At 37.6% G+C, this 21,036-nt stretch overlaps 1 protein-coding gene across 18 annotated transcripts in view; it reads left to right on the plus strand.

Annotated features, from left to right (window-relative positions):
• The window catches only part of DCAF6 (DDB1 and CUL4 associated factor 6), a 72,193-nt gene that overhangs the window by 977 nt on the left and 50,180 nt on the right, over nt 1–21,036 (plus strand). For 10 of the 18 annotated variants that reach the window (XM_019747383.2, XM_019747385.2, XM_074322034.1 and 7 more), the window contains exons 1-7: nt 401–806; nt 9,290–9,351; nt 10,959–11,051; nt 13,422–13,607; nt 14,196–14,309; nt 16,528–16,663; nt 18,777–18,991. In XM_019747383.2, coding sequence (XP_019602942.2) covers nt 710–806; nt 9,290–9,351; nt 10,959–11,051; nt 13,422–13,607; nt 14,196–14,309; nt 16,528–16,663; nt 18,777–18,991 — 903 coding nt within the window. In that variant the 5' untranslated portion in view covers nt 401–709. Of the gene's footprint in view, nt 1–67; nt 322–400; nt 807–9,289; nt 9,352–10,958; nt 11,052–13,421; nt 13,608–14,195; nt 14,310–16,527; nt 16,664–18,776; nt 18,992–21,036 lie in introns of those variants that run through there. The other 8 variants (XM_074322036.1, XM_019747387.2, XM_074322039.1 and 5 more) reach the window with 6 other exon arrangements.

Genomic DNA, 21,036 nt, shown 5'->3' on the forward strand with positions numbered 1-21,036 from the left:
GATTGGCCTGCCCCGCGGCGTAGGCGGGGCCCAGCGCGAACCTCCTACTTCTCCTTCCTGCCCTGGAGGCCATGTTGGAGAAGGGAAAGTGAAGCTGCACCTGCTCTAGATCCCCTTTCACTTTGATTAAGGAGGCCCGTAGTTAAAATGGGCTTGTCGGGCCTTCCGTGCCCCAACTAAAGATGACGCAGCACAACTCTCTCGTTTCCTTTGGAATGAGGCTCGTGAGCGAGAGACTTCAGATCTCAGCTTCTCTCTCTTCCTCCTTGGTCTTAGAGGGTGCAGGACCTGGCGGCAGGCGCCTGAACCCACTTGTCTAGGGTGAGGGCAGCCGTGGCGCAGGAGCCTCAGTGCCCCGGGTGGTCGTCATCTCGCGAGAAGGGCTGGGACGGGAGGGTGTGGAGAACGGGGAAAGGTGGAGTCGCGGCTGCCTCCGCCTCCTCCTCCTCCTCCCGTTGGAGGGGCCGAGGGAGGGACTGGAGCTGATCTCTGGATGTGCTGGGTAGTCTGAGGAGAGTATGAGGCGAGCTGCGGCCCGGGTGCGGCCGGGCTTCGGGAGCGGAGGCGCCGCCGCCGCCATCTAAGTCGCTGCGCCCGCCCGCGAGGCCCGGCGCGCGGATGGTGCCGGTGCGGCTCGGGGGCTGATCGCGCGTCCCCTCCCCCGCCCCCTCCCCCACGCGGTGGGCTCCCCTCCCACCCCGGCCGAGCCATGTCTCGGGGTGGCTCCTGCCCACACCTGTTGTGGGACGTGAGGAAAAGGGCCCTCGGGCTGGAGGACCCGTCCCGGCTGCGGAGCCGCTACCTGGGTGAGCGGGGGCCCCGGGGCGGAGGCGCTGAGGTCGCCGCCCAGAGGTGGGGGAGGGGGCCGCGGTCGGGGGCTGTTGGAGGTGGGACAGCGTCTCGGCCCGGTCGTCCCCGCGACTCCGGGGCGCTGGGTGGCCCCCGGCAGACGGACCCGCGCCCTGTCCTACGGCCAAGCCCCTTTGCGTGCTGCCAGCCGCCGCCCTGGCTGGGATTTGCTCGAGGGGCCGGACCGGGGGCGGCCGGTCCTGGCCAGAAAGGTGTTGGGGTCGCTCCTGGAGTGGGGCTCGGGAGGGGACCTGTCGGACCTCCCGGAGTGTTTGGAGCAGAAGTTGGCGCTGTCGCTCCCCGCCGGCGCGCTCCCGGCTCCGCCGAAGGACCGAAGTTTTTGCTGACACCCTCTTGCCTTCAGTCTTCGGAGGGCTTAGGTGTCGGCTGCGAAGCGACGACCACCCTCGGGGACTGGACCCTCCGAGCGGACTCCGCGGAAACTGTCCTGAGGCTCCGAGCCAAAGCCTAAAAGTGATCGCGGAGGTCTCCCCACCCCCGCGCGCTCCCGGTTTGACTCCGCTGTGCCGTGGGTTTTGACTGCTTTACGGAGGTGTAGGGTTTCACGTTCCCATTCCCACCCCTGCAAAACACACTTGGCATTTACTGTTTCTTAGTTAAGCTTTCTAAAAACAACCTTCAGGGCTGCAGGGAGCAGTATTCCACTTTCTTTCGTTTTGGAGAAAGTGGTTTTGTGAGGATTCTGGGTCACCCCTGAAAGGTCCAACCTCTTCACAGGGGACGTTTTTAGTGTGGGTCTTTTTTGTTTCTTCCAGTGCAGTCTTTCCTTTATTCTTTATTCTTTTGTATTTGACGATAAAACAGCATTATTGAAATTTTTTTTTTTCCTAATGTTGTCACTTTTTGCTAGGTAGGTATTTGTTGATGTCATTGGGTTTTGGCTTCAGGGAAATGAAACCTCATTACGTCTAACGGTTCTGGTTTGTAAATTATTTGACAGAAGCTGGAAGCATTTTTTTTAAATTCTTGTTTGTTAGTGTCCCAAGTGACATATGAATACGTTCTCCTTGTAAAAACTTAATACAAATGAAGCAAAAATCCCTTGATCCCTCCCATTCCAATTTCACACACATGCCCAGTAAAAGTGTTATTTGTTTCCTGAATATTCGTCAGTTTTTCTTTGCATTCTTACAAGCACATATGTACATATAGAAATGCCATAGTGTGTGTGTGTGTGCGTGTGTGTGAGACCTACATATATGGTGTCATACTGTAAACATTGTTTTGCAACTTGCTTTTTCTACACTACGTCTTGGAGATCTTTCCATGGCAGTAAAAATAGAACTAGTCATTCTTTAGAAACATGGGTATATATATTAATGTTTTTTTCTGGTTCAGTTGTTAATTCAGCTGTTTCTGTGATAGTCAATTAAAATCTAACATTTTCTTTTTCCCTTCCTACTCTAACTGCTCCCTAATGGAGTGGAGTTTGTACTCGGTTGAGGAAAACTGAAGAATAAGAGTCCACTGACTTCAGTAGAAAGTCTAAGTGATAGAATTTCAAATATATGTATATACATACAGTTCCTTATCTTAATATTTGAAATGTGCTAATTATAAAACATTTATAATTAACACATTTTTGGAACAGCTTCCTGTAAAGTGGTTTTCTAAGTATTTGAAAAGACCTTGTAATTTATTGGCTTTTATAATCTTTACACCATTAGTTTATCCAACTCTTCTATACCACAATGCTAATCTTGGGTTAGCATTCAGGAAACAGCAAAATCCAAATTAGTAGTCCCTGAATTAATGAGATTTTAAAAAATGATATTAATATTTTGAAGTACTCTTATAAAGGCTTCCTTTTTAAAAGCCCAAGTCCAAGGGTTTCAGAAAGTAATTTCTTTTTTTTGAGACTTCAGCATTTAAACATTTTGATTGCTTATCTACAGTATTGTAGGTTAATTATTTTTCTAATTTATTTCCATTGTTTATATTTCTGATGATGAATTACTGCTAAATAACAGTAAAACTGAACAGAACAAATTGATAAATTTTTCTTGTGACCTCTACATTTCAAATTATTTCATCATAGAAGGTGTCTTTACAATAGTGTTAGTTAAGTTTTGTAGTTGATTTTATTTAAATTTGGTTAATTATCTCTTTTCCTCTCATAAAAGAAAATTACAGTTCACAAAACATCCTTTTATATTGTGGGAATGAAGATAAACAATTTGTCACATGTTATTTAGGAGAAAAGGTATATGTTTACATACAGTCCCCAAATTCACCAGATTGACCTGAACAGTAGCGTGTTGTTTTGGTCTGGCATGGATTCAGAGAGTAGGCCAAACAGGGATTGTCATCTTTATGAGCCTGATGCAAATTTCAGTGTAGGATTTATTTTTTAAACATTAATTGTCAAGTCCAGAGTTAGAGACACATAAAGGCTTAAATTTTTCTGAGTTTCTCGAAGTACTGCTATAAATTAGTGCTTTGATAATTAGGTAGCTATTATAATAACTTATTAGCCACACATATTTTAGTGCATATATACAGTTTTATAAAGATACACATTGCTTATGAAAAGAAACTCATACATTTCCTCATTGTATTCACATTTCTGTCATTTTAGACAGACTGGCCTACAACTTGATACATTCTAACCCCTCCAAATTACAAGGTGATAATTGACAAAAGTAATTTTAAGAAACTGTTTGAGGGTTGTTTGCTACTATGTATAAGTGTTTAATATAAAATGTTTAAATTACGGTTTGGCAGTGTCTTGGTCAGTTTGAGCTAAATGCCATAAACTGGGTGGCTTATAAACAAAAGAAATGTATTTGTAACAAATTTGGAGGCTGGAAGACTGAGATCCGGCTGCCCACACGGTCAGATTGTGTGTCTTGTGAGGCCTGTTTCCGGCTGCATAACTGTCTTTTCACTGTAACCTCATATGGCCTAAAGGGCTAGCTAATTCTCTGGGGTGTCTCATAAAAGCCCTATTCCAATTCCAATCACCTCCCAAAGATCCCATCTCCTGATCCCATCACCTTGGAGGTCAGGATTTCAACAGAGGAATTTGGTGGGCGGACCCAAACATTCAGACTATCGCCCTCAGCCAGTGACAGCAGGAGACGGAAAACTTTTTGTGAGGGGATTAGGAAGTCAATGTCTGAATTTGTTAAAGTCAGTATGGATTGAAATAGATAATTTTGCACTTAGATTACTCTTTTGGGCACAGCTTGAATATGTCTACATTAAGATTCACCAAATTCTTCATAATGTGTTGCCAAATTACAATATATTAAATGAGGGTCAGTAAATTCTGACTTTTGCCTCCTTGTCAGCTGCTGGGGCAAAGTTAGGAATTTGTCTTTTGTTTCTTTAGTCTTGAAATTTCAGTGAAAATTGAAAGATGTCTGATTTTTGTCATGAAAATCAGTCATATTTGACTGATTTCAGTCAAATATGAAAAATGTGAAATAGAATATGCTGATAATTCTTGACAATAAGACACCAAAGGCATATTATCAATCACTGCAACTGCTAACAGAATAGGATCACTCTGCTGCGGATTTCCTCCCTCCCTGGTGTAAGATGAACGTGCTTAGTTAGAAGAGACAGGAGCTTCTGGTAGCACAGAGCTTAATAGCAGGTATGTTTTATTTAGGTCAGTGCTTTTCACACGTGTTGACCACAATCCACAGAAAATATATACACATGGCAACTTGTGAGCCACACACACAACTGAAATAAAAGACACTCCAAATGGGATTTAGCCTTACTAGATGGGGTGCACTCTGAAATCTGTTCTGTATCATGTTAAAAATGTTGGTGTTGACCCAGGAGAGTGTCTATTAATGGATCTTGGCGTGAGATTTGCAAAACGGTACTAGATGGTGTATATTTATTATAATTGTAATTGAATGTCATTGACTTCACGGTTAGGGTGGCTGGACTTCCCAAGTACTTAGAGCAGATTAAAAAATGTTTTTTTAAGCAGTGCTGATGGCTAGGAAGGAAGATATAAATAACAAAACTTCTTTTTATATACATCTTGGAAAAATATAACTGGAGTAGGACACTTTTAAATCTTCATTTCTTGGACAAATACCTACCGTGGGATTGCTGAGTTGTATAACAGTGTTTAACTTTGAAGAAACTGCCACTTTTTCCCAAAATAATTATACCATACTGCATTCCCTCCAGCAATGTTTGAGCGTCCAGTTGTTTCACATTCTCATCAGAACTTGACATTGTGAGTCTCCCTAATTTTAGCCTTTCTAGTAGGTACGTAGAGGTATTTTATTTTTTTAATTTGCATTTGATTCAAAGCTAATGATTAGTGATGTTGGGTATCTTTTCATGGCCATCCATAAGCTTTGGTTAAATGCTCATATTTATCTTCTTAATATTGTAAGAATTCTTTATATATTCTTGATACAAGTCCTTAACCAGATACGTGTTTTGCAAATATTTTCTCCCACTTTATGTCTTGTCTTCTGTTTTTGCCATAGGGTCTTTTGTAGTTCATGCTTTTTGTGTACCGTTCAAGAATCTCGACCTAATCCAAGATCACAATGATTTCTGTGCTTTTTCTAGAAGTTTTCTATTTTTAACTTTTACATTTAGGTCTATGAACAATTTTGAGTTAATTATGCTATGAGGTAAAGGTCAAGTTTCATTTCTTTGCGTATGAATTTGCAGTTGATCCATCACCATTTGTGAAGACTATCCTTTCCCCCTAGTTGACAATCAGTTAACCCTATAGTATGTATAAGTCAAATTCCTCACTGTGTTCCACTGAGCTTGGTGTCTGTGCCAATAGTTCCTGTCTTTATAGTGAGGATTGAAATCGGCCAATGTGACATTTTGTACTTGGTTCTTTTTTTCGCAAAATTTTTTTGGTTATTCTGGGTGCTTTTGATTTCCATATAAATTTTAGAATCTGCTTCTCAGTTTCTGCAAAAAAGGCTGCTGGGGTTTTGGTTGGTGTCATGTTGAGTTTATATGTCACGATTGGGAGAACTGATGTCTTTACAGTATTGAATCTTCCAGTCCAGGATCATGGTTTTTCTCTATATATTTTTAGGTGTTCTTTTATTTTCCTCAGCAGTATTTTATAGTTTCATTACTTTTCAGTTTACAAATCCTATATCATATTTTGTATATTTATCCCTATATGTCTGTGTTCTGTCTGTCCTTGGACTTTTGTCATCCTTTGGTTTTCAGTTCCCCGGGTTATCTGGTAAGATGCCATGAGAGCTCAAGCAGATTGCTTCAGGGAGGCAGGCAGTCAGTAGTGACAGGTCATACTGTATGGTTATGAAAAATGTGTCTTGAAAGAGACCATTGGATTCACTGATAACCATGATTTCTGAGAACAAACCCATTGAGGAGGAGGGGGCCAAAGGGACAAAGCAGGAAAAGGAAGACCTGCCTGTGAGCTCGGGAAAGCAGCAGATGTAGGTGATGGGAGATTCGGCAGTGAAGAGAAGGAGCTCGAAGGGCCCACACCGGGAAGTAAAGGGAAAAGTTGTGTTAAGGTGCTGCCTCTCTGCGTCTTACTCTTTCCTCGTCACCAGTGAAGTTACTCAGCTCCTTCAGTGAAGTCATTTTTTAATCACTTCCTGTCTTCTCAGACATTGTTAACTTAAACCCATCCCACATGTACAAAGGGAGACAACTGATCTTAAGTGTCTAGTAGATCAGGCACATCTATGAGATTTGCATATGCAAATTAACTTACCTTTGACAGTGAACCTGTCAAGCGAATGGTATTAATTCCCATCAAATGTAAAACTTTTACCAGTGTGAAAACGCAGGCTCTGAGAAGTGAGGTTTTGCCCAGTGTGTGTGGAGTACGTTCCACGTTAGATATTTCAACCCAGTTCTGATCTTTCTTGTCCTATGCGTCTCTGTCTAGTGAGAGACAGTTACGTATGTGAATAAATAAGTTACAGAGCTGTTTACTAAATGGGTCGTGGCCCTCGATTGTCCCTGAAAGACGTTCACCGTGTTACTGAATGAAGCACATCACAGAACAGCGTGGATGTTGTGATGCCAGGCATTGACTCACTGATTCAGCAAATGTACGGTGAATGCCTGCTTTGTGCGAGACATTGTTCAAGGCACTCGGGATACCTGGCTGAACAAAAGAGTATTCGTCTTTCTATGGAGCTTATAATCTATTTACACAGAACAGACAGGTGAAGTAGAGATGGAATTATAAGGGGCAGCTTGGGTTGCAGAAAGACTTGAGTAGGAAGTCACAGTGATGGGTAATTTCACCCATAACAAGTGTGTCATTGTGGGGAAGCAGTTCTCCATGGCTGTTTGGCATCTGTACATCTTGTGAGCAGAGGCACTGGCTGCTTTGTTCTGGACTATATTTTTAAGAATATAGTGCCCAGCCATGGAAGATAAAGTTTCTTCTTCAGGGCGGAGGGCAGATTTATTTACTGTCCAGTATAATAATGCCTCCCTTTGGGACACAGGTCAGGCAGGGTTGCTTGATCCGAGCTTTGGGTTTCCTGAGCTTTGGGTTTCCGCAGTTCAGGGATCCCCCGCTGTGATTCAGACCCACTGCTTGTATAGCATCGTCCCCAGGCCATTGCCCTGTGGGAACGGGGGCACCAGAGGACCCGTGAGAACCTGAAGCGCATCCACTTGCTGAGCCACGAGTAGTAAAATCCTTTGCTTCTCTCTTGGGAGTCTTGTGTCTTCTGCCGGCCCCCATGAAACGGCAGCAGGTAACCACTTTAGCTTGCAAGTAGGCCAGACTCTTCACAGTTCTGGATAACAGGCACGAGTTTGTTTCTACTTTCATTTCAGGGGTTCAGTTTTTTGTAACATACAGTTCTTTATGGTGGCCTTTAGCTCCCATTTCTTGGTAGTGCATTTAGTTATTAAAGGGTAGAGGATGTTGACACTAGTTTCTTCTAGAAGTACCTTGTATGTGATACAACCATTTTGACCTCCAAAGTCATGTTCAAAAATATCATTCAAAAGCTCTCTACTTATGGTGTCTCATAGCGTGTTTATGTACACAGTTCACAGGTGAGTTCTTGCTGGAAGAACTCCCTTTGTCTGCTGTCCTGTCGCATTTCCTGTAGACAGAAAAGGCTAGAGCTCTGCTTTCAAACCCAGATTTTAAAAGCTTGGAAAACAAAAGTTTCTAGTTCTCTTTATTTGCATTTCAATGAGTTCTAGTTGTTGTCATGCTGTTAATTTGAATATTTGTTTCTTAACTCTTAATTTATAACTCTGTAGACTTGCCAAGCCTGCCATTGGCCAAAGGAAAAGATTAAAAAAAAAAATTTATCTATTTACCATCAACATCTTTTTAAAACTGAAAATCAGATTTGAAAAGTTAAAGTACAACCTAGATGAATTTCTGTAAATGGTTTTTATTCCAATAAGTTTAGGAACCACAGAGCATTCCCCCCACACAAAAATAAAATTATTTTCTTAACCCATATGTTCATCCTCTACTTAGCCATCTTGCCTGTTGTAAGCAAAGAGAAAGAAAACAATTTGCCTTCAAGAAGATCTTGATCTTTATTTTGAATGGCAAGAAAACATAACAGAAATCTGCCCCTGTAACAATATACAGACAGCATAGTCAAATTTAATTTTATATGAGAACTCTCATCAGCCTGATTACTTAGCTAATTATCACTCTGTCATATACTCAGCTTCCTTTCATTACAGCTTCTGAATAAACATGAAGCTTTTTGGTCAATTTTTGGTAATGATCATTCATTTCTTAAAGGGAAACATTTCTCTTTTTCAAAGAAGGAAATATTTTTATAATGTATTAACTGTTCTTCTATTGATGGACATTTAGATTCATTTGATTATTTTGCTGCTACATTTCATCGTTGTAAAATGAGCTTTGAAATATTTTAACATTTCTGAAATCGAGATGTGTTTAAATATAGGTGGCATCTAACAGATGCTATTTTCCACCCCATTTAAAATTGAAAACCCTCTTCTCCACCTCCAGTCCTCTCCTACCCCTTTCTGCTTTGTTCATATAGCACTTTCACCAAGTGCCATGGTGTTTGTTGTCTTTCCTCCCTCACTGGATGACAGGGATCTTCTGTTCTGTTACCACTGTCTTCCTAGCTCCCAGAATACCACTTGAAATGGAGTGCGTACTCAATGTATTTGTTGGATGAGTGGATGAATGAAGGGAAACTTTGAGTGTTTACTGTGGTCCGGACACTGTGCTGAGCCCTTTCTGTCCTTGAATGGCTTAATCCTTACAATAACCAGGTACACAGGTGCTCCGGTGAGGAAACTAGGGCTAAGGAGGAGGTTCATTTGCCCCACAGCACTCGCTTATAAATGGAGATGAAATTAGAGCTTGAATCTCCCTCATGCCAGACCCTAGGCTCTTAATTTCAATGTTACACTTTTCTCAGCAACAAACTGTAGGATTTATTTAGTTCGTTTTCTTTTTAAACAGGAAGAAGAGAATTTATCCAAAGATTAAAACTTGAAGCAACTCTGAATGTGCATGATGGCTGTGTAAGTAATAGTTAATTTTCAACCATGAAGGACTTTAAAACTAAGTATTCAAATGTTTGATGAAATGGCCCAATCCTTCCTGAAGAGATTGTGACTAGCTATAATAAATTGGGAGAATAAAGTTTTACATTAAAATGTTAATTTCGAATTTAGAAAAGTAAATGGGACATTTTTTAAAGTGTAGATGGTCCATGTTACTCCATCTTGACTAAAAGTGGAGGTCTAATTCTTCTTTAATTTAGGTATACTTTACATACCATAAAATTCACCCATTTTAATTGCAATTCAGTGGTTTTTAAATATATTCATAATGTCGTACAGCTGTCACCACTATCTAATTCCAGTATGTTTTCAGCATCCGAAAAAAAACGTTTGTACCATTTATCAGGCACTCGCATTCCCTCTCCGCCTAGCTGTGGGCCATCACTTATTTACTTTCTGTCTCTAGAGATAGGCCTCTTCTGGACATTCTTTACACATGGAACCGTGTACTGTGTGGCCTTTCAGACTGAGTTCCTTCACTTAGCAGTAATGTTTCCAAGGTTCATGCCCATTGCAGCATGTGTCAGTGCTTCATTTTACGGCTGAGTAATATTTCACTGTGCGGATATTTTGTTAGGAGCAAATGGGCAGTCACATTTGATCCGTTCATCTGCTGAAAGATATTTGGTTGCTTCTCCTTTGGGCTGTTATGAATAATGCAACTCTGCACTTTGGTGTCCAAGTTTTTATGTGGCGTGTCTTCTCTTTTCTTGGATATGTACCCTGTTGTGGAATCGCTGGGCCATAGGGTAACTGTTTCGGTTTTGGAGGTATTGCCAAACTGTTTTCCAGACAGAAACGCTGTTTCACATTCCTACCAGCAGTGCCTAAGGGCTCCAGTTTCTTGACATCTTCGCCAACTCTTCTTTTCTGTTTTGTTTTGGTTTTTAATTATTGTAGCCATCCTAGTAGATGGGAAGTAGTAATTCATTGTGGTTTTAGTTTTCATGAAGATTTATACCTATATTTCCTTCTAACAGTTACATAGTTTTGGCTCTTACATTTAGATGTTTGATTATTTTCAGTTAATTTTTATAGATAGTGTGAAGTATAGGTCTAAATTCATTCTTTGGCTTGTGTATATATCCAGTTGTCCCAATACCGTTTGTTGAAGACTACTCTTTCTCCATTGAGTGGTCTTGGACCTTTATCAAAAGTTACTTGAGCATAACTGTAAGGGTTTATTTCTGGACTTCTCAATTCCATTCCATTGCTGCATATGTCTGTGATCGTGACAGTACCAAATAGCCCTGATTAGGGTAGCTTTGTAGTAAGTTTTTCTAATTCCTTTTTAGGTGACCTGGTTTAATGTCTCTGGCTATACAATGAATTAATTAAAATAAATTAAACTTAAGGAAAGACAGACATTTCATTATAAAATTTCAGAACGTATTTGATAAATGGTAGTCAGTATGTATTTTCAGTAGGTAAACTGGTAAATATTAATATTATGTACCATAGACATAACCTCATTAGTGATATAAATTGTGAATCAATAAAGTAAAAGATGGCATACTTGTTTTTATGTTCAGTTTGCTTAAATTTCTTATTTGCTGTCTTTTTAGGTTAATACAATCTGTTGGAATGAGACTGGAGAATATATTTTATCTGGCTCAGATGACACCAAGTTAGTAATTAGTAATCCCTACAACAGAAAGGTAAGGTGGTTTTAAAAAATCTATAATTTAATAAGAAAAAAGAAAATCAAGAAACAGAGATCAAGAAGTTGTAAATAATCGTGGAGTGGGCATTTGTAATAGAATATTCTTATTTTGCTAAAGTTTGTTAAATAATTTGGAAGTTATTATAGGCAGGTCCCTAGTTTCCTTAGGAAAATGTACAATTTCCTTCAGTCTTTTGACTGTAGAATATTTAAGATTGCTTCATTTTATCCAAGTGGGTAAAATGGCCCAAAGTGACATCTCAATAAACTGTTCTTTGGGTCGGGGGAGGGAAGACAATGGGATTTCTTTTTTTTTCTTTTATGCTCACAGAATCTAATCTTTAGCCATGCAGCTTAAGAAACTGGATTTTATCAGTTTACGAACAGTGCCTAGGTTCTAGTGACATGCTTCATGACCTTCAATCCAATAAGCTGAAATATCATGCTGAGTTTTAATTAGGATTGTGTTCTGATTTTTATTGGCTCTTCCTCTGACTTCACATGCAGAAGTATGCAACTATTTTTATATCAGTGAAAACATGGTGGATGAACAGTCTTATTTAACATTTGCAGTCTTACAGAACAAATTGTTCATGCATTGTGTTTCTGCAAACAGTTAAGATATTTAAATAAATGTTTGTGATCCTTCAGCCTAAGAAAAGGATCATATCGAGGCTGTCCTGTATTAAAAGACAGGTCATAATTTTATTTCAGAGACAGCTTTACTTAATTATCCTGACTTAGCAGAGGGAAACTTGATGTTTTCAAATTCTACTTCTCTTAGCTGCATCATTTCTAGGACAACCTGTTTCTTCCAATAGAGAAATTTCCTGAAATAATGTGTTGTGGAATGCTTTTTGATCATCATTATCAGAATTTTAACGCTTATAAATATACAAAACACCCATCTAGGTACCAATGGAATTTTTTAAAAAAGATACAGAGCGTTATTCTTTTTTTAAAAAATTGTGGTAAAATACACATAACATAAAATTAACCATCTTAACCATTTTTAGGCGTTCAGTTCAATGATATTACATACATTTGGCGTATTGTGCCACCATCACCTCCGTCCTAGCTAGCAATAGAATTCTTCATCTTGCAAAGCTAAAACTCTACCCATTAAACAGTAACTCATTCACCTCTTCCTGCAGCCTCTGGCAACCACCTTGCTACTTTCTGTGTCCATGAATTTGACTACTTTAGGGACTGCATCAAGTTCTAGGTACAACTAGTGCTGTTGGCCTTGCATTCAATGTTAATGAACTTCATATGTGTTTCTACAGTATTCGCCCTGTTGTGACTGGCAGATTTCTCCAGGTTCATCCTTGTTGTAGCATGTGTCAGGATATGCCTCCTTATTAAAGCTGAAGAATATGTCATTGTGTACATATCCATCCATCGATCAGTGGACACTCGGGTTGTTCCACTTTTTGGCTATTGTGAATAATGTTGCTATGTACATAGTGTACAATCTCTCAAAATCCCTGCTTTCAGTTCTTTCGTGAAAATGCCCAATGGCCTAATTTTAAAAGATCATGTTTCTTCTTTTGTGCTTGTTTTTTTAAAAAATGACATTTGCTTTCATGCATGGTTCCCAATAGATTATATATATTTGAAAAGTGATTACTCTTCCGCATTTCCAGTTTGAGAAATGATTAATCAGACAATACTTTTTAAGATTTTGAGTGTAACAATATCTTTTTCACATAGTAGTTTTAATAGTTCCAAATTTGGTATCACATAGGAATATTTTTTATTTTAAAACACTGATGATTCATTACGTAGGAAAATAAGATTTTTGATCTTAGTCAAATTTGTTCTTATACTTTCACTCTATTTTTAGATCCTGTAAGTTCATGAGAAGATTAATTTATTGCAAATAAAAGTTTCTAAACACTTATTACATATAGATTTAAGAGATTAGAGGTATTTTTAATTATGGTATCATATCTTAATCATATATATCATAGATCTCAAATAGCTAAAGAGGAGAAGTTTTATTTTACAAAAATTACAGGCTAGTTGATTTGGACCAATTCTCCCACTGAAAACAACTGAAAAATGCTTGATTAAATACTTTTAAAATTGTCCTAAAAGTAACAGATAACTGCCTTGATAGTAAGGAATTATCCGTCCAAAATGATACTCAATCTTCTTCACATCTCAGAGGGAAAAAAAGAAAATTTGTGTGATTCTGATTTCTTTTTTTTTCTAGTTATAATAGTTTGGAACCAAATGGTAATTTTTCATTGAGATGAGAATGTTAATGAGAATTTATTCCTGGCTATGATTGTATTGAATATGAATGTTTCTTTCTAGGAAATAATAAATTACCAAGAACTACTTCCTCTGTGTGTTTTAGGTTTTGACAACAATTCGTTCAGGGCACCGAGCAAATATATTTAGTGCGAAGTTCTTACCGTGCACAAATGATAAGCAGATTGTATCCTGCTCTGGAGACGGAGTGATATTTTATACCAATGTTGAGCAAGATGCAGAAACCAACAGACAATGCCAATTTACGTGCCACTATGGGACTACCTATGAGGTACAGTGGTTTATGGTTGTATATATGATATATTATGTGTGTGTGTTTTTGTGTAGATGTATGTACATACATATGTGTAGATTTGTGTATGTTTATATGCACACAATGCATGTGTAGGAAAGAAATTGTTTACAGAATATCTAGATTTCAGTAAAGTATTTTAGAAAATGGATCTTGATAAGCTTATGAATAAAGTGAAGCAATAAGATGTGAGTTGTAGAAATACACATTTATAAATTCACATCCAGAAAACATAAAAATTAGGCTTTACATAGTTGGAACAAGTTTCCTAGAAGAGAATTTTTCTTATCAAAATTGTTAGTTTATAATTTTAAAGAACTTTATATCTGCAGGTACATTAATTTCAAACTTCAAAGTAATGAGTCATATTAATTCAACAATTACTTCTTGCATATTTCTATATGTATTGTACTTTTTTGAATCATGGTATGGGTAAGTCATAAATAATTAAAAGAAATAGTTTAGTTGCTTTTGCCTTAGTCATTTTATGAAACAGTAGCATTGTTTTTCAAAGCCATCTGTTTAAATGTTCAATAACATTAGCTGGACTTTTGTTTTCATCTTCAGATTATGACTGTACCCAATGACCCATATACTTTTCTCTCTTGTGGTGAAGATGGAACTGTTAGGTGGTTTGATACACGCATCAAAACTAGCTGCACAAAAGAAGATTGCAAAGATGTAAGAATCAAATTTTTGTATAACTGTTGCAATATTTTAAAGATTATAATTAAAATTGAACAATAAGTTACCTCTGGTTTATGAGATTATGGGTAAATTTGAAAAATTTTGTTTCTGTAAAATCTTAAATAAGCATAGTTTTATAATGAAAAAATTAAATTAAAATGTTAATAGTGAAGTTAGGGAACTTATATTTTAATTGTACATTTCAAATGTATTTATGGAAATGTGTTTAATTCTTCTGTATATGCTCTAGCATTATAAAAACTTGAAGCATTTATCAATATGTCCTATTTAGTCATGGAGATAATTTGGGTTTACCAATAGCAGTGATGAAAGCATGTAGGTTTAGTGTCTTTTTGTTTTTACCCTGACCTTTAAACCAAGAATTATGTGTTATCTTTTTAAAAGAATAATAAGATACCATTCTATCAGTATGTTCTTTCAGATTTAGCTCACTTATCTAAGGATGTCGATTCACTATCAATTTTGTATTTTAGGTACTATTTTAAACTTGAAAAAGGACTGAGACGTCATATAATGACCCTTGATAACTGACCCCAAAATATTATTTAGACAGTAGCTTTTTTCTCATATCATTTGAAGTACTAAATGAAGTAAGAAAGTATTGCTAAATACATTTTTACTGAAAGTTACCCACCCCTCCTTAAAAAGAATTACTAGTAATCAGGTTAAGTTACTATTGTTAAAATTCTGGGGGGGAGGAGGATTATTTTTTGTATTGAAACAGAAGAAAAAGGAAAAAATAGAAATTAACAAAAATGTTTAATGTACAATTTTGAGTCAGTTTTTATGTTTTACACACACACACACACACACACACACACACGAAAGCTTTGAACTGAAAGGCAGAAATAAGTTCAAAATATCAGGTTGTTTATTAGCGGCATTTGCTTTATCTGTTTCTTAGTAAATGGTAGGTACTAAAATTTGTTATGCCAAATTCTTTTAAGCGGTATTTATGTAGTAGGATTTAATTGTGCTTTTATAACCAAAACCCTGTAAAAATAAAGATGAAAGTAAGGTTAATAAATGAAAATGTTGTAATTTAAAAACATGGCTGTACTGGGAAGAGAGAGGAGCTTTAGTCACAGACAAAATGGTATAAAATTAACAGAATGCCTTAAGGCTATGTATTTGGGGTGATAGCCGTTGCATTTTCTAATGTTTCTATAGCATTAGATAAGTAGTGATATTATAGTAAAATCTGTCTTTTACAGAGTTTGTATATATGTTTGTACTTTGTTTTTGAACTGGTAAGGAGAAAGATTTGCAAGCCAAGAAAAGGATAAAAGTTTAAAATCAGCTAATAATATTTTTGTTATATTTTAGTAGCAACAATTATAATTAAAATATTATGAGTACCACATAAAATAATCATTAATACTTATCGTAGACGAAGGTAGAGTATATCTCCATCTTTACTGTCCAGTGGCCCCCAAATACCAGGTACTTCTAATGTAATTAGCGACTTGGTGACACATTATATAGGTAATGTATGTTTTCCACATTTCTAAAGAAGATGTTCATTATTCATGAGTATGGGGATATTCAGGAGGCATTTCTGAGAAATAATTCAAGTTGTATTATATCATTGCTTAAAATGTAATTAGTTGTGGAAAAGGGTTTAAACTGTGGTAATATAAATAATGAGTTTCTTGAATTATTACCAGCTTTTTGTAGCTGCTGTTGAGCTAGCATAATTTGTTTGAGTTTTATATCGGGGAACAATTTTTACTTTTTCCTCTTCAAAATGTATTTTGCATTACTCAAATATTGGTTGTTTTTAAAATTCTATTTTAATTAAATTTAGCATTTTCATATTTTGATTGGTTCATAAGGAAAACATTCGATATTATATTAAAAGTCAGTTTTGAAGTTGTATAACAAACTGTAAAGAAAAACAGAATTTTCTTAGAGTGATAAACTGCTGAGGAGGAATATTGATGGAGTGTATTTTTATTTTGCTTTCAGGTAAGCTGAATGTGTTAGAAACACTGACAGAAATCTGAAAAATGCATTAAAAAACACACAAAAAACCCCATATAGTTTTCTCCTTCCTCATTGTCATACTGTACTGCCTGAATTAGGATTTCTGAGAAAGGTTATTTTCTTCTAATTGAAGGGAAAATGTTTTAAATATAGTATCATCTCTACTGTAGAGCTCTATGTGACTGGTATTATGTTATTTTTGTAGGATATTTTAATTAACTGCCGACGTGCTGCTACTTCCGTAGCGATCTGTCCACCGATTCCCTATTACCTGGCTGTGGGTTGTTCCGACAGTTCAGTGCGGATCTATGATCGGAGAATGCTGGGCACGAGGGCTACAGGTAAAAAGATACATATATATATATGTCTGAAAATACAAGATTCTGGCAGTTCAAAGAGTAAATCTTGGTGACATTTGCAATTTTAAAATGTCATTAATTTGCCATAAAATTCAGTAAGTAGGATGTATTTGAATAATACGTATGGTAAAAAAATAGCATTTCACCAAGTTTTTATGTCCTTTTACAGGGTGGTACTTTTGCAGTTTATCAGTTTAAAAAGTTATAACAGTTACTGTACAGTCATCCCTCAGGATCTGCACAGTGGTTCCCCGACCCCCCGTGATACCAAAATGCACGGTCATTCAAGTCCCTTATAAAATGGCTTGGAACCATGCACACATTCCATGCAACAAAAATGCTGTTTTCCTGTTCAATCCTGAGATTTGAAACCCATGGATATGGAGGGCCAACTGTATTGGTTTCCTAGGGTTGTCACAGCAAATTACCTCAAACTGAGTGGCTTAAAATAAATTTCTTCTCTCACAGTTCTGGAGGCCACACATCTGAAATCAGGGTGTTGCAGAGTTGTTTTGTGCTGGAGAATCTGTTGTGTGCCTCTCTTCCTGCTTCCTTCTGGTGGCCACTGGCAATCCTTAGCGTCTATCCCTTGGCTTTTACACATATCCTTCAATTTCTGCTTCCATACGCACCTGCCTTTCTCCCATGTGTGTCTGTCCACATTTCCCTGTTCTGATGAGGACGTCACTCATACTGGATAAAGGCCCACCCTCATCCAGGATGACCTCTTCTTACTGATTACATCTGCAAAGACCCTGTTTCCAGATAAGCTCACATTCTGACGTGCTGAGTGGATGTGAATTTTGGGGGAACATTATTTAGTCCACAACACTTGGCTTTCCTAATTTCTCTTTCCAGTTTTTTAATTAAGAGGATAATAGTAAACAGGGTGGAGAGAAAAGCTAGGACAGAACAGTGACTTGGGTGTGTGTCATGTATCGCGTGTGTTTATGCTGGTGCAGCCCGTTACGGTGCTGGTAAACGATGCTGCAGTCCTGGGCTGGAGTCCGCCCCCAGCTCCTCCTCCGCTGTGGATCACACCGCCTCTGCACTCCCCAACTCAAAGCCGACTTCCGTTAGACTGTTCTCAATACGGGAAGGCCAGGGGTCCTTGCGTACACACACACACACACCACAGACATCAACTACATGTGCACTTTTATTTATAGATTTACATATAGTCACGTATTGTTATGTTATGAAAAATGAAAATGGGCTTGGCCAGAAACTAACGCAATGGCCATCTCATTGTCAATTTATGTCCATTAAAAGTGGATATTGGTTATTGAAACCGGAAGACCAGGCAGGATTTTTTTTGGTATTTTTTGGACTAGGACTGTCAGGAGTGTTGTCTATTTGGATATGCACATTTAGGGGAAACAGTATTAATATGATATGCAATTATAGGCCTAATTATTGTTTCTCAACAGATGGGACGCAGTGACATTTTGGGCAGGGCAAAATCTCATTGTGCAGGATTGTACAGCTTGGTGGGATCCCTGGGCCCCCCAGGGCACAATGCCCGTTGTACCTCCCCACACCCCCGACGTCGTGTTGTATTGATGACCTCCAAACTTCATTAAAATTGGAATAGTTTCCCCACTCTGTTATCTTGTAAGAGGAGAATTTCAGGACAGTCAGAAATCTTTTAGGAACATAAAGTAAAAAGTAAATCGCTTTAAAAGGAACTGTCCTGTTTTATCCAGTATGTTAATAAATATCAGCTTTCCTATTTGTATTATGAAGTTATATTAATTTGGGGAGAATTTTTGGAGGATTATTTCGTGTGAATATAATCATAAATTATTTAATTGATTATATAACTCATATTTCCAGGAAAACATTTATGTAATCTGGAATTTCAGACAATCATGAAAATTTTTTTTGAAGATAATATTTCCTTTATACTGGGTTACTTTTTATTTTGTTACAAAATCTGGTTATTGAAAAAAGAGCCTCTTCTAGATATAGAATGTGATAGCTTGGATTTACATTGCTACATTAAATCATGTGTCTCATAATTTAGATTGAGACTTTTTGAAATGTTTTTCTTCAAAAACATGAATTTTAAATAGCTTGCTTTTGTCTCACTTAGGGAATTATGCAGGGCGAGGAACTACTGGAATGGTTGCCCGTTTTATCCCTTCTCATCTTAATAATAAGTCCTGCAGGGTGACATCTCTGTGTTACAGTGAAGATGGTCAAGAGATTCTTGTTAGTTACTCTTCAGATTACATATATCTTTTTGATCCAAAAGATGATACAGCACGAGAACTTAGAACTCCTTCTGCAGAAGAGAGAAGAGAAGAGGTAAGTTTACTCAAAAGCGTATTCTCTATTCAATTCAGAAAACATTAATCCAGTGACTCCTGGGTCCTGAAAGGCTTAAAAAATTAGCATTAATTCTCAAGGCATTGACAGTCTAGGAGAGAAGGCCTGAAACATCCATGAAAGAACGGGGGTGAATAAATAATGAAGGGGGAGGCTCTAGAAAAAAAGCACTGTGAAATCGTTTTAAAGAGAAAATATTTAAGAGCAAGATGTTTCTCTAACTTTGGGGAGGCACAGCAGCAGCAGGAAAGATCGACACTTCTACCAGTTGCAGAAAAGGCAGTTACAAGGGTAGAAAACGGATGTGCAGACGCCAGGAGACTAAACGTTTGTATTCATGCACCAGCAGGAGGTTCACCTGTTACCATTTGCTGTTCCCATGTGAACAGTGGTCCCTCCTCTCCCGATCTGCCCCTTTCACAGCTATGAGCGTGTGATATCCCTAGGGACATTTCACAAAATACAGGTGAGTGAGTGAGTGAGGCAATGGTATGTTCAAGTATACACATACACACACACTGACGCACAGACTTGAGTTATAAAAGACAAAAACCAGAAGTAATGTATCCTTGACAGTACACAGCAGTAGCCAAATGTTTGCTCTAACCTGTTTAGCTTCTTGCCCCGATTGTTTTTCACTTTGGCTTTTTTATTTTATAATGTCCTATGTTTAATCACTCTACTCTTTGGCTTTTGAAATGTCTTTTGAAATTTACCATTGCTTTTTATAAATTATTAGTGACATTTTGGTATTGGCCCAACTCCTATACCTGGACATATTTTAAAGGTACTAAAGAACAAAGATTTTGTAATTCCTAGGAGATGCTAAACAATATTCATTTCTTAAAATTACAGATTTAGAGGGCTATAAAAAATCAAGAAAAAAATCAAGATTACTTTGTAAATATATTTTGGGATTTAAAATGTGACAATGTATGAGTTTAGTGGTCTGATTGAAAATGTGGCCTCTGCTCTGTCATTCTGTCGTTGCTGTGTAATTTCTTCTTGAGATACGTACTTCAGTAAGATTATAGTCAAACTTTGTGACTGTTACATAATGAAAGAGTTGGAAATGCAGAAACATTTTAAGTGGGCCAACTAGGTTTTATACCATAGAATACTTAGCGGAAAGATGTTTATATAATCAGAGTAAATGAGGCTGAGTCATGAACAGTGGTGTGGGGTTTTTTCTGAATGTGTTTTTTCTCAGTATCCTTCGGTGAATTAGCTAAAATGAGAAAAATAATTCTAAAAATTGATTAAAATTATAAAAATAAATCATGCTTATTGTAATAAACCAAACAATTCAGAGGTGTATTAGAAGAAGAAATTAATAATCTGTCTCTATCTTTATCCCACCATCTTTTCTTTTAGTGTTTTATGCTAAATCCTTGACAGTAGTGTTCAGTCAAACTTAACTCACCAAATACTTATTGGGTGCCTACTATACACTAAGTCCCATATGAAACTTTAGGAAATCAAGGACATGGCCTGTCACTTGGGAACTTCCAGTTTAGCAGAAGTATAGACATAAATAAACAAACATGTGAAACTTAAAAATGATGCAATTATACAGAAGAATTATGTTGTATATAAGTAGACCAAAGGAGAGAATATTTGATTTTGATTGGGAACATAAGAGAAGCTTGAGCAGGGTTTTAAAATATGAGTAAAAGTTTAATGTATGATTTTTTCTTTTGTTTCCATTACATTTTCTTAATTTATGGAGGCCTCTTTTTATTTCCTCTTCTCTTCTAATAATTTATTTCATTTTTCCTTTATTTAGTATATTCTTTTGTCATATTCAATAGTTTGTTTTTTACTTCTCATTTCCTTTATTTTTGTATCCTTTTTTCTTTTTACTGTCTTTTGTCTTTTCCCTCTAATTTGTTTGTCATTTCCCACCTGCTCCACCTTCTCATTGGGCAGCTTTGTCCAATACAATCTCTCTCTCCTGGCCCCTGTAGTTTGTCCCTAAAATATCTAGCCCAAATCCGTGGTACCACTCATCACTCTGACTACCC

This window comes from Rhinolophus sinicus, linkage group LG17 (genome assembly GCF_036562045.2).
Source record: "Rhinolophus sinicus isolate RSC01 linkage group LG17, ASM3656204v1, whole genome shotgun sequence".
NCBI classification, from domain to species: Eukaryota; Metazoa; Chordata; class Mammalia; order Chiroptera; family Rhinolophidae; genus Rhinolophus; species Rhinolophus sinicus.